Source organism: Melanerpes formicivorus, unplaced genomic scaffold (genome assembly GCF_026170545.1).
Source record: "Melanerpes formicivorus ecotype bairdi unplaced genomic scaffold, bMelFor1.0.p_v2 SCAF_2, whole genome shotgun sequence".
NCBI classification, from domain to species: domain Eukaryota; kingdom Metazoa; phylum Chordata; class Aves; order Piciformes; family Picidae; genus Melanerpes; species Melanerpes formicivorus.
The window spans coordinates 56,112,072-56,125,854 of record NW_027142354.1 but is presented as its reverse complement, the minus strand read 5'-3'; the positions used below and the strand labels follow the sequence as shown (position 1 = coordinate 56,125,854).

General features: G+C 57.1%; 1 protein-coding gene across 3 annotated transcripts in view; it reads right to left on the bottom strand.

Moving 5' to 3' along the window:
* Nucleotides 1-4,970: 4,970 nt before the first annotated feature.
* The window catches only part of CAMK2A (calcium/calmodulin dependent protein kinase II alpha), a 34,014-nt gene continuing 25,201 nt past the window's right edge, over nucleotides 4,971-13,783 (bottom strand). The window contains exons 14-19 of one of the 3 annotated variants that reach the window (XM_068162321.1): nucleotides 11,626-11,658; nucleotides 10,478-10,526; nucleotides 9,190-9,265; nucleotides 7,706-7,800; nucleotides 7,119-7,347; nucleotides 4,971-6,939 (exon numbers count right to left, since the gene is read on the bottom strand). In XM_068162321.1, the coding sequence (XP_068018422.1) occupies nucleotides 6,936-6,939; nucleotides 7,119-7,347; nucleotides 7,706-7,800; nucleotides 9,190-9,265; nucleotides 10,478-10,526; nucleotides 11,626-11,658 (486 nt within the window). In that variant the 3' untranslated portion in view covers nucleotides 4,971-6,935. Of the gene's footprint in view, nucleotides 6,940-7,109; nucleotides 7,348-7,705; nucleotides 7,801-9,189; nucleotides 9,266-10,477; nucleotides 10,527-11,625; nucleotides 11,659-13,783 lie in introns of all 3 variants that reach the window. The other 2 variants (XM_068162313.1, XM_068162329.1) reach the window with 2 other exon arrangements.

Sequence of the window (13,783 nt, the reverse complement as noted above, 5' to 3'; positions counted from 1 at the left end):
AACCATAAAAGTGTGGCTGATGGAAAGTTCAGGCCGTGGCGGCTGGGGAGCAGGGAGGGCCTGCCATAAACATTTATGGCCCCAATGAATCCCTCGCTCTAACCTTGACACTATTTACCCAGCAGGAGGCCTCGGGAGGTCACGGCGTTGCCCAGCCACTGCCGTGGGTGCTGGCCAGGGGAGCCCATCAGAGGGGCACAGCCAGGGCTCTGCATGGTGGGCAGGAGCAAGTGATGGGCTTGGGCGTTTCACGGCGCCACTGCCAGCCCCAATGTGCGACCAGGAAAGCCTGGTACCTTCCCAAGGCGTGGAGATGGAGGTACCTTGGGCTGATCAGGCTGGTCTGGTTGCTGCACGTCTCTGAGCTCTTTGTACCTGTCAGGGATCCTGTCGCGGTCCCTGGATCTCCCCTGTGATCCTCGGATCTTCTGTGCCATCCCCTGGCGGCTGCCATCAGTGTTGCATCGCAGAGCGGTGGGAAGGATGGGGCTGAGGATGTGGTGGGGATCAAAGCTGGCGTTGGGGATCAAAGCTGGTGGTTGCAAGGGGAAACCAAGGGCAAAAGATGCCAGGGCAGTGGCACAACTAGAGGACGTGTCCCCTGAGCCATGTGTAGCTGTGCACAGGGAGGTGTGGGACCCTCTGATGGCAGCCAGGGACCAGCAGTGTATCCGTGCCTGCACCACAGCCTGGCTGCGGTCCGGTGCCAGCCCTCCCATGTCCCCGCAGACAGGTACCCCTTCCCCTCCCAGAGTGTCCCCTCGTCTCCCGGAGAGCCCGGGGCCTTCTTCCAGGTTTGGCAGGTCCCTTGGGCATGGCGGTGGTGGGCAGGGAGGGGTGGCCGGGGGCCGGGCAGCTGCTCGCCTCGGGCTGGGGCAGGAGGTGACAGCAGCGGTCCGGTGCTGACACCTGCCGGGGCTGCGACACATGGCAGGGCGGGAGGGGAGCGGAATGACCCAGCCCGGGCACCCCCGGCCGGCAGCGGGGCCAGGGTGTGCGGGGCAGGGACAGCGACAGTCGCAGCCCGTCCCCAGCTCCCCCACCCCCACCCCCCCCACCCCCCGCCGGGGTACCAGCCTGTCTGCACGGGCAAATCCCCTGGGAGCCCCCCAAACCCACCCTACGCTCGGCTGGGGGGAGGAGGGCGTCCTGTGCCCCACATCCTGCAGCGTCAGCACCCCCCTAAAAACAACTTCTCTTCTTGGCACCCAGTGGTGGGGTTACAGCTCAGTGCCCACCGCCCAGCCAGCCCCGGGCGGGAGTGGGGTGGGTTGTCTCCCAGACATCTACATCAGCCCAGAGCCCTCTCGTGGGGAAAGGGATGGCTTGGGGCGAGACAGGTCTGGGGGTGACACCAAGCTCTCCCAAAGCCCTGGGGATGCTGGTGGGGTGGGGGGCAGCACGCAGGGTACCCGGCGCTCCTTCGCCGGGAGATCCCAGCCTCGGCTGCTTTCGAGGACAGGAGCGCGGTGACGGCAGGACAAAGCGGCTGGCAGACGGTCTGAGTCACGGCAGTGACGGGGAATCATCCGTTTCCATGCTCAGAAGTTGGTAGCTATTTATTGCACTTGAACACCGAGAATAAAACTGACACTCGCCCTCCCTCCCGCCCCCACCCCGTGCCCGCTTCCCCCCCTCCCCCCGACAGAGCATCCGATTTGAGCAGCGATCGTTCCCTCCACAGCCGCGGGGTCCAAGGGGAAAAAGAAAAACAAACCCACCACACAACCAACCAACAGCAACAACAACAAAGGAAAAGGAAACAAAACCCAACCCCTCCACCCCTCCCTCCCCCACCCCTCCTCCAGCAAGCTCCTGCTGGGTCCAGCACTTACAAAAAGAGCAGAGAGAGGCTCCAGCTGCGACCCTACGGACGGACAGACACCAGGGGACAGGCAGCTGGCCCCTCCCTGGGGCCTGGCTTTTTGTTAGGTGACAAAGCTTGGTTATACTCTTAATTATAATATAGAATTATTCATTATTCTTAGTCATATCTTTTTTTTTTCAGCAATCATCTTAAATAAATATTTCCATAGAGATTTCCTGCAATATATCTATGTATATATATATCTCATATATAAAAGAGAGAGATCTCTCTGTTTTGGTTTGGTTAGGGTCTTTTTTTCCCCTCCCCTTAAACCACTGCTAACATCTTTTCCCTGCTTGTCCAAAAAAAAGAACCAAAAACCCAAAAAACACAATCCCAAAACAAAACAAAACAAAACAAAAACCACCAAAAACAAACCAAAAAGAAATTACAAAAGCCCTAAAAATTGTGCAACAGTTAGGGGGAAGGAAAAAAAAAAGGGACAACAACCCCAAGAAGGAAGGAAGGAGCAGCTCCATACCCTTCCACAACCCTCTCTCCCACTCCCTGTCAACCACTCAGGTGGGAAGGACATTAAGGACGTTCAGCCCAGGGGCCAGGAGGCAGTGGGTGGCATTTGGCAGAGGGATGGCAGAGGAGCCAGCAGCCCCTCCTCTGGTGGTCCCACAGCCTGGTCACATCTGTGGTATCACTGTCTGGTGCAGATGGGCTGGGGCCTGCCCCTGTGGAAGTGGGTAACAGCCAGGTCTCTGCCCTGCTAGCAGAAGGATGCATCAAGAGAGTGGTGTACACCATGAGATGTGTCCTGTGGTGGGGAAGGAGGGTTCCTCTGGCTCCTGAGATGATCAGAGGAGATGGTTATGGAATCTTCTGCTGACAGACGTCTCTTGGTCCAGGTGGCTGCCTGGCTCTGCCCTCCTACGTGATGCTACTGTTTTCTGGTTCCTCCCCAGTGGAGCTTGCCACAGGATTGTGAGCTCAGAGTGGGAGTGATGGCTTCTGCTGCCTTCTCCAACCTCTGGGGCTCCATGAGGGCATGAACTCATGGAGGGCAAAGAGATGGGAGGCAAGTTTGGGGTCAGATGGGGGTTTGGTGCCTGGCAAAGGAGGTGTTTACTAAGGGTAAGGGGAAAGACAGCACTCCCAGCTGTGCCTGGCTGGGGTAAGGAGTGGAGTGCCCACTCCTCCAGCAAAGAGCAGAGGATTAGGAGTGGCCTCTTCTTCCAGAGCAGACACACCAGCAAGACCTGAGAAATGACGATGTTGCAGCTGGACTCTGACAGCCAGGAAGAGAAAACAGGGGAGTCCCTTTGCTGGGAGTGGAGCTGGGAGCCTGAGACCACCACAGCAAGAACTTCTACTCAGATATCCCCTGTGCTCTGAGAGAGGTGGAAGAGATGATCAGTTTGGAGGATTTCTGAGTTTGGGCTGACCCAGATGGCCAGGGGAGTCAGGCTCTGTGCTAGGAAGTGAAATGTGCCACAGCCTGACCTCCAGCCTTGAGGCCAGTGGGGACAGGTGGTCCGTGGTGATAAACTCCATCCCAACAAGGTGGCCTTGTCCATGTTGCATATTGGGAATGTGTCCTGGACATTTTAATGCTGGGATTGTTGGGGCAATGCCAGTTAGCACATGCCAGGGATGGTGCCAACAGCTTTAAAAGTGCAGGTGTAGTGGCAGCAGCCCTGGCTCTGTGAGCCAGAGAAAGGTGGTGACAGTTGATGGTTATTTTCCTGCAAGTTTAGGAGGAATCAGGAAATGTGAAGGAAGACAGAGACAGAAGCTGTTCACCATGGCTGCTGAAAGAAAGGGTAGTGGTACATCAGTGTTCGCTCAGAGATGCTCTGGGGGTACAGGAACCTGCTCTGGGGAAGGAGAGTAAGGTGGGGAAGAGAAACCAGGCAGAACAGACCCCTAAAGTGCAGGTGCTTAATGCTGCCAGCTTGGGCAGGTTGGGAAGTTTGGTCTTCCTTGGTCAGGCTTCGGCTTGACTGGAAGACTAGAAGGAGGTGAGACCCCAGAGTCTGCTTCCCTTGGAAAGGATTTGGAGCATTTCAAGGACAGCCAGTTACCTCTAGAGGAACCTATGCCTGGAGAGACAACCACAGGGAAACCTCAAGAAGAAAAAAACCACCTCCAACAAGACATCTCAGAGCCTTCCTGGAAACCAGGATGTTCCTACCTAGCAGAGACTGCCCAAAGTGGGCTCTGAGTGAAAGGAGATGGCATGCTACCCCAGCATCTCACCCATCATCCCTAACAAACCCCACTGTACTCCCTGGCCCAGCCCTTTCCCCAGCAGAGGCAGCTGGAGCAGCTTCACCCTGACAGCCCAGCTGAAGTCCACAGCTACCAGCAGCTCCAAAAGCAGGATGGAATGGTGTCTGCCCTACAGCCCCCATGCAGAGCCCTGCCATGACCTTCTCCTTCCTCATCCTTCTCATACCACTGCCCAGAGTACCTGGGCATCAGGAGGTGGTTGAGACACTCACTTGTGGCTGGCTTCAAACCCAGCTCTGGAGAGGGAGAGAGAGAAACCTGTGAAAGAGCAGAGTCCTTCCCTCCTTCCTTCAAAAATGAAAAAAGAAAAAGAAAAAGAAAGAAAGAAAGAAACTTCCTCACCAAGAGACTACAGGAGTTAAAACACGTCTGTGAAAACACCCAAACTCTACCTTAAAAAGCTAATCCCGTCCTTGCACGGATTTCCCTGCTTTTGGGGCCGTCTCTTGCAAGTCAGAGCAGCCCCACAACCAAGCAGCACAGGTCCCCCAAGGCCATGAGGAGACGCTCTTGCACCCGTGGGAGCCCCTGTGCGGCTCGCCCTCCAACAGAAAAGGCACCTCCTAGCCACGCCGCCGGCCAGCGCCGCACCGCCGGCGCAGCGGGACACCCCAAAAGACCTCGCAGGGGCCCTTCGTGCCCCGGCAGTTTGGATTTCTTTCCCCTCCATCCAGTGGGAAAATATTTTTGCAGTCTGCAAGGACGCGGCTGTGTTTCACATGGCAGCCGGCCCTGCCTCGACAGAGAGAGAGAGAGAGCAAAGCATCAAAAAACCACAGGAAAGGCAAAACACACGCTCAGAATTTACATGGAGAAAACATTTCCCCCCCCCCTCCCCCCTTTTTTTTTTGTTACCCCCCCTTTCCCCCCTTTTTTTTTCCTGTTTTGTTTTTTTTTTGTCTTTTTAATGTCCAAAACAAGCGAGTTGCTTTTTGTTGTTGTTGTTCATGTCTTTGTTTCCTCAACACACACACTGTCTAGAAAGTTAAACGCCATGCAGATGAAGAGAGTGCAGCTAGAAAGTCCCCCCGGGGGCAGCAGCGTTGCAGGAGTCTCACATCAACGAGCAAAAAGGTTCCAGTTAGAAAAACCCAAAAAAAAGAGAGAAGAGAGAGAGAACAAGAAAACACAAGAATTGCCAGGAAAAAAAAACCACCCACCCTCGGGCCTCTAAGTGACAGCAAAGAGGTGACACCGAAAGGTCACCTTCCTGGCCATGTCCTATGTCCTGAAAGCCACATCCTGATGGCTTCCCGAGAGCTGCCTCCTGGGATTGCCCTGCAGGAAGATCCGTGGGGTGCAAGAAGGTGCCCCGGGGAGATGGGTGCCCCTGGAGGTGAGTGGCCCCAGGGTGGGGTGGATGCTTTCACCCACCCAGTGCCGCGGGACGGGCTGGGACGAGCTGCTGCAGCTTGGAGCGAGGGCTGGCAGCCGCAGGGACCCCTGCATCGTAGCATCGTGGCTGTGCAACCCCTTCCCAAATGTAAACGCAGTGCAAACCAGCAAGCCCTGCAGATCCCCCGCTCCCCTCCCGCCCCGCCCTACACAGCTGAACGTTTCTAGTTATGACAGAAAGATCCACTTCGGCAAATGCTCAAAATGAAGTTACAAAATACACGGGGGGAAGGGGGAGGAGGGACGGGGGAGGTTTCTTTTCCCTAGAAAAAGGCATGCGCTGAGTGGAAGCCAGCGAGGGGCTCCTTTGTTGTCTTCGAAGCACGATCAGGATTCTGCAGTTTGGTTACTTCGGGAAGCTTGCATTCCTCGTCGTCGCTGGAAGGGTGGAGCTTTGCACCCCAAATCGGTGGCCAGTTGGTCTGCCCCCATCCCAGCCTGGGCTGAGGAGCGCCGGGTGATGCATGCGAAGGGTGGCCCGGTAGGGCCGGGCGCTGGGGGAAAGGATCCTGGGTAGGGGAGGAGGATGCGGGGAGCGATGCTACCAACACGGCGTGGCTGGGAGAGAGCCCCAGCTCCCGGCTGTGCCGATGTGGTGCTGGGAAGCAATCGCCTTTCTTCTCCTCTCTTCTCCCAGCTTCGCCAGTCCCTGCTCCGAGGGGAGAAGGGAGGGAGGGAGAGCATCCCTTCCCGAGGCCAACCCTGGGAAGGAGCCAGCCTGCACTTCTGGGAAGGCAAAATAAACAGAGAGCCTTTACTTACCCCTCCGAACACTGCCCTCTTTGCCTGGGGAGGTGTTGGGGGGTGGGAAATGGACTTTGCAAAGGTTTAAATCATAGTTCCCTGGCTGAGGCTGCTGGGAAATGGGAGCTCAGGTTAGGAGCAGGAGTGAGCCACGGCAGCAGATGGGGACCTTGATAGCAGCAAAGCAAAATCCACTGGCACGTAGAGAGAATGTGGCACAGAGCAGCTACACACTGCCCCCCTGCCCTCCTCTTCCTTGGCGGGGGGGGCTCCCAGCAAAGGTGGGGATGAAGGCAGCTGATGAGTCCGAGCTCACTTCAGAAGATGTGCCAGGTCGTGGGGGGGAGGGGTCCCATCAAAGCCATGCAGCCGAGGAGGAGGCCTTTACCCTGGCACATGTCACCTCACCAGCCAGGTGCTTGGGTTTAGGTTCATGGATTCTCTTGTCTTGGTTCATGCAGAGGAAGGGGGCCCAGCACCACGGCCCCAGCGGGGTGGGATGGGGCTCGATGGGATGCTTGCAGGGCGCCGGTGGGGCTGTTGCGTGTGTGCGGTGAGAAGCGAGGGGTTACTCCAGCGGGAACCAAGCAGCAGAGCCAGCAGCCAAAGTCCCATAGGTGAAGATGTCGGAGGGGGTCTCCCCTTGGTAGTCAGTCAGTGACAAAGCCAGCACGGGCAGGACCACGCTTCAGCTGCAAAACACAGGCAGGCAGAGAGAGAGTTCGCTTCACCCATCCCTGCGGCAGAGCACCTCACAGCGCACGGCCGGCTCCTCCTCGCCGCGGCTGCTCGGGGCTGGATCCCAGCCTCTTGGGAACCCGCTGCCCTCCCTGCCCACCCTGCCCCATCCCCGGAGCCTCACAGGGCTTACTGCGGTAGAACGGAGGGGGCGCCGGATCTGTGGAAGTGGACGATCTGCCATTTGCCGTCCCGGCGGTGCCAGATGCGAGTCTCCTCCGACTGGGCGGTGCGGGGGATGCCTCCCGCGTCCACGTACTGCGTGATGCGGATGTAGGCGATGCAGGCGGACTCGTCTCCCATCAGGTGGATGTGGGGGTTCAGGATCGTCGTGTGCACAGGCTTGCTGTTCCGGGACCACACTAGAGAGGGGACAAGTGCAGGTGGCCTTAGGCAAGGGAAAGAGTTGGGGTGGCTCTTGCCCGCAGCAGCAGCAGTGTGAGATGCTTGGGTTAGGGGCTAAGTAAATGCTGCTTGGTTGGGTTCAGGATGGGTCCAGAAAGCATCTAACCAAACAGCTCCTCTGCACGCAGCCCAGCCCCAGCTGACCTAAGAGGCTTGACTGACCTCCTGCTGGAGTCCTCCAGATCAGCCAGACATGCTCCCAAAGCCACCCTTAACACCCTCCTCTCTCCAGCAAGCTGATGGAGGGCGAGAGACAGCCTGGGCTGGTGCATGGGAGGTGGGAAGGGTCCCTCAGGAGGCAAGGGGGCTGCTTACGGTTTTCAAAGTAGAATCGGTGGAAATCCAGCCCTTCCACGAGGTTGCCCAGAGCCTCAGGCTCGAAGGCAGTCATCCCAGGGTCACACATCTTCCTGGGGAGGCAGGGAGAGGGAAAGGGGAGGTTATCTCACTGCTTCTGGCACGAGAGCCTGCAAAGCCCAAACAGCCTGTGCCCGGGACAAACCCCTCACCCTGAGACAACTCCCTCAGCCTGAGACTGAGGAGCCTCTGCACCAGCAAGTAATTCAGGCAGAAATCTGACCTCATCCCTGCACTCTGCATGAAGCCCACCCCCATCTCACCTCCAGCCCACTGACTGCAGCCAGGAGCCCAGCGAGTCAGGGCTGAGCTCTCCATCAGTCACCATCTCCAATTAAACCTCCTAGGACACTGCCATCCTCTTTGTAAGAAAGCAAGCCAGCAGGGGAAAACTCACATTGTCTGCTCTGTGTCAAAACATCCCTGCTGCGACTCTCTGAGGCAGGGATGAAGACCTGCACTTGCTCAGATCCCTCTAATTAAATAAGCCTTGGCCTCAGAAGAAGTGTGCCCTGAAGAGCATCAGCTCAGCTTCCAAGCAGCCTGCAGCAATCTGGATATAATGGATGCTATGGATGCAACGTTCCTTCTTCCACCATAAATCACACTTAGAGTTATTCACCTCTCTGCAAACCAGAAAATGGGCTCACCCAGGAGAGGCAGGCTGGAGAAATGTGGGCAGCTTAGTGTGAGAGAGTCACCAGCTTGGGAAACGGAGTTCATGCAGTCACAGAATAGTAGGGGTTGGAAGAGGCCTCCAACCCCATCAAGTCCAACCCTCCTGCCAAAGCAGGATCACCTAGGGCAGGTCACAGAGGGTTGCATCCAGATGGGTCTTGAAAGTCTCGAGAGAAGAAGACTCCACCACCTCTCTGGGGAGCCTGCTCCAGTACTCCGTCACCCTCACAGTAAAGAAGTTTTTCTTCATCTTGAGGTGGACCTTCCTGTGTTCCAGTTTGTACCCATTGCCCCATGTCCAATCACAGGATACCACTGAGAAGAGCCTGGCCCTTTCTTCTGGATACCCACCCTTCAGATATGTATAAACATTAATAAGATCTCCTCTCAGTCTTCTCTTTTCCAGGCTAAAGAGCCCCGGGGATCTCAGCCTTTTGCCATCAGACAGATGCTCCATCCAGTCCCTTCACCATCCTTGAGGCCCTCTGTTGAACACTCTCCAGTGTATCCCTGTCCCTCTTGAACTGGGGAGCCCAGAACTGGACACAATACTCCAGATGTGGTCTCACCAGGGCAAAGTGGAGAGGGAGGAGGATCTGCCCCTGCTTCTCTTGGATGGCCTCCATGCCACACCAGCACATCAACCTGGCCACCCCGCCCTGGGCAGCAGGGAAACCTCCTGGGTTGTGTTGTTACAGTGAAAGGCCCTGCTCCAAGAGGCTGAATCCCCACCCCAGCTCAACCCCATGCTGGGCAACACTCACGTGTAGGACTCGAAGTCGCCGTTGCTGATTGCTTCAATCAGCTGCTCTGTGACTTTGATGATTTCCTGCTTCCGTACTGTTGGTTGAAAGAGAGCAAAGGAAAGAAAAGGAGAAAGCAAACCAGAAATGCTGGTGCTGTAATACCAGTGAGAAAGCTTTACTGCTTAGAAACAGCCCACAAGACATCGTGGGACGCTGGAAACTCTCCAGGGGGCAAAAAGAGCAGGTGAGGGATGTGGGAGAGAGATGTGGGGAAGGGCTCTTCACCCCAGAGAGGGAAGACCTCCAAAGCCAGGGCAAAACTGGAAATCCTGCTTTATCCTAACGAGCCCAAGGGTGAGCTCTCAAGCTCCCAGCCCAGTTGGCACAGGCTGGTCTTGGCTGCAAAGCCTTCTGCCCCATGAACTCACAGCAGGAGCAAACCAGGGCAGTCTGGACCAAGGATGCTCTCACCACCCTCCAAGATGGGAGGAGAGGGTCTCAGCTGGGAGGAGGACAGGTGAGTGGCGTGGGGAGCCACGCCGGGGAACACATGGAGGGACCCCACAAAGTACACAGCACCGTGTGGCTGCTGCTGCCTTCTCGGCTGGAATGGGACTGGGCTGTGAGAACGGGCTCGACTCCCGGGATGCAGGAGGAGCTGTCAGAGGTAGCCCTGGGTTATTAACGAGGCTCTGCCTCAAATGCAAATAGACATCCTGCTTGACTTCATTATCTTTTGGTGTTGTGGTAATCAAAGGAGCGAGAGCACGTTCCTGAGAGCTGTTCAGAAAGGAGGACAGGGACCCCTATCCCTGTCTGAGCACCCACGTCTGCTTCCAGGGAGCCCTTTCCCAGGGGGACAAGTGTCCCATGAACTCTCAGGTCGGGCCAAAGTCCATCCTGCTTTGTGCTGAGACGGCTTCGGCGAGAGACTTTGCAAATTAACGCCGATAAATGATTCCCAGGGCTATTCTTAGCCAGCCGGCTGTGGCAGGCGGGTGGGCGGCGGGGAGCCCGGGATTTCCCCGGCAGGCTTTTCCCCAAGGGACATTTATTTCGGAGGAGCGGACAGCCGGGCTGCTATCCCGGCGGATTTCTGCCGTTTCCATGCCTGCTCTCAGAGAACAGCCCCGGGATGGGCAGCCCCCCTTCCTTACCAGCCATGCCCCAACCGCTCATGGCAGTGAAACCATCTACGGACCCCGAGGCAGCTCAGCGGTTGTGGGCTTCCAGTATCTCATTAGGGCCAGCCAGACTAAAGACCCCAGGGCACCCCTCCAAAACAGCCTTCTCCCACCAGCAGTACCTTTGGTGTCTTCATCCTCGATGGTGGTGTTGGTGCTCTCCGACGATTCCTGAGCAAAGAACAGAGAGGAGAAACGGGGTGGTGAGAGGGGGCTTCACCCCACACCAGATGGAGTCAGTGTGTTCGACAGCCCCCCGAGTCCGACCCCACAGCGCTCGACTGTGCCAACAGACAGCAACCAAGGAAAACGCCAGCAGGTCCAACCCGTCCTCAACCACAGCTCTGGGGCAGCGCTGGCTGAGCCCTCCCTGACCTCCACTCCTTGTAGCCAAGGGCACAAGAGCTGGGCTGTGGAGGGTCTCGTAGGAACGGCGCTGCCTTTCCTACCGACGCCTGTGGGGACAGAGACGGGGGCGGGTGCAGGGGGTCTGGTGGGTTCCTAGGAACGTTGCCGGAGGGGCAGGGAGAGGGGCTGTGCAGAGGTGGAAGACACCATGTTGACTGTACAATAAAGAGAGAGATGTACAAATTAAACAGCGAGGAGGAGCTGGGATGAGAAAGAGGGGACTGTGCAGGAGTGAGAGACCACACTGACCGCAGAGTAGGGAGAGAAATGTACAAGAAAACAGAGTGCTTCCAAGACCCACATGGACCACCGAAGGCTGAGACACAGCTCTTTCAAGAAACAGCTGAGCACTACACAGGTGTGGGGTTTTTTTGGGGGGAGGGGGGTACTGACCCCCCATCTCTCTGCAGGAGCCCCATCAAGGCGACTCTGCTAGCGGAGCTAGAGCAATGGCTCTGCTAGCTCTTCCCAGCAGAGCCTTGCTGATGTATTACCCATAATACCCCGATGTAGGTTGGCAAGGTGTCCCATGACCATACAGTCCCCGCAGAGGCATGGAAGGTGTTTCTCCAAGGCTCCTTGCACCGATGCAGCCTGCAGACCTGAGTCAGGAGAACTGGGAGAAACGGCATGAGAACCCATCAGCAAGAACCAGGGCTGGCTTCCCACCAGCTGGTGGCCAGCAAATGCCTGCACCAACCCTGTTAATGGGGTTTGTGGGTGATACGGCTTTTGAGGGTGTTCCCTCCAACCCCAGTGTCCCTTCTTCCCTACCCCGAGGTAACTTCCAAAAACGGGGGGAGGCTGGAACATGTGGAGAAGCCCAGCAATATCGGCATTGAGGAAGACGAAGGACACTCACCATTAACTGAACGCTGGAACTGGACTTTCTTTTCTGGAAAAACAAGGAGAAGAGATGGAACAGGAAGAGACACAGAGTGAGAAAGGCAGAGAGCGGCACGTGAGAGACAGGAGCTCCTGAGCCACCCTTCACGGTCCTCACAGGGGGACAGCTCCTGCAGGGACGTGCCCCTGGCTGCGGTGCTGGCGGTGCCGTGCCAGCTCCCTCCCCGCTTTTCCTGCTGGCGCCTTCCTCTCCTGACCTGCCACAGCCTCTGGTGTTGCTTATCCCAAGGACCTGGCTAGTGCAGAAGGGAGTCCCCTAGGAGTCAGTGACCACTCTGGTGGCTTTTTGATCGGGACAGTAAGCTCACAGGAACCAGAGCAGGACACTGAAAAGCTAAGGCAGCTCCACCGTCCGCCCAGCCCTGTGCCCGGCGAGTGTCGTACTGACATTTACAGACTCTGGAGCTGCCCATGCTGCTGACTGGTGCAGAGGTGCTCAGTCAGCTTTGGACCTAGACCAGCACTAGGCTGGCTGGTTTAAAGCCAGCCTGGCTATAGCTACTCGACCTCTCAAGGCAGGCACACCACGTGGGAAGCTGTCCTGAGATCAGCTCCAGTGCTTTAAGATCAGGACAAGTCTCCTGCGAAGAGAAGACCTTTCACATGCAGGTATTGATCTCCATCCTTGACCACTACCAGTACTGTAAAGGCTTTGGGGCTGGATGACCCCATGGCCACACTTCTGCTTGCAATCCCAAACGACTTCTGGACTTCCCTTCCTGGCTGTGCCCTGCTCCCAGCCTCCATCTCTGATCTAGGCTCAGGGATGTGCACACTGGCCTCAAGCCCTTTCCCTCCAGCTCCCAGGGGATGAATCACAGCGGCTGACAGGGAACACCCGTGTGCAGGAACCAGAGGCTGCAGTGCCAAATAACAAAGTGTTTAACCAGCAGCATTAAGGAGGCACCGGCTCCGCCTGCCCTGCAGAGGGAAAAACAGCACACAGAGGGCAAATCTCTTGGAAAAGTCCCTGGAGCCACCTGTTAGGGAGGGCAGATGGGCTGCAGGGTAAAGCCTGCCCATGTCCATCCTCTCTCACTGCTCCTTTCACACCCTAACAGCTCCCACCAGCATGGTCCCCGAGTTCTCTCCTGCGCTGGTGCAGCTCAACCCATCCTCCTCTGGCTCCTGCGTTAATCCTCACCCCTCCTTCACCGCAGCCACACGAGCCCTGAGGGCAGGGTGAGCCGCAGCGCTTCGGAAGGAACCTCACGGGAAATGGAGCTGTCGGAGCCGGGCTGTCTGCAGGAAGGGCTGACAGCTTCTGCTACCCAAGGACAAGAGACGGGGCAGCAGAGTGCAGAAGTTTCAGACGCCACAGAATGCAACACAAAGCAGTGACCGCGCCGAGTCTGGACATACAGGAACAGGATGGGACACGGGGCAGTGAGCTCAGTAATTTAGGACGGGACAGGATGTGACATGGGGCAGTGACTTCATCAGTTCACGATGTGACAAAATGTGACACTACACAGGGCAGTGAAGGTATCAGAGCTGCTGGGACCGGAAGACCTCCTGCAGACCCCAGAGCAGTGCTGGAGGGGGATGTTGGGTCCATGAGTGTTTTCAGTAGGGGAGAAACCTCCTCAGGGGGGTGAGTTTTGAGCCCTCTGAGCCTGAGCTAGCGCCATCCCAGTGCTGGAGGGCAGTGCAGGCAGGCTGGAGGGCAGCACCAGCCACTCGCATGGCTTTGGGCAGGAATGGCATGGGGCGGGGGAGAGGGAGGGGGTGCCTGGGGTGTGCCTGCTGTTGTGGGGATGGTCAGTCCAGCAGGTTCCTTTAACTGGGGACCCAGGCCTTCTGACAGTGAACCACACCACGTGGCCTGGCTTACAGCCCTGCTCTAAGCAGGCAGGGCCATTCCCTTCCCACTTTCCCATCCACCCAAGGCAGGTTTCCAGGTTCCTGCCTCACTTGTCCAGCAAGAAGGAAAGAGATGAACACTGTCCAGCACCAGATGCCCACAGTGGCCACTGAATGACAGCCTCCTCGTGCTCCCATGAGGGATTTATGCTGCAAGCCTCCCCAGGCTGAGCAGCAGAATGAGAGGTGGGAATGGTAAATGCTGAAGGTGTCCAACACAAGCAACCTGCTGGGAATGAGCCTTCCTTTAC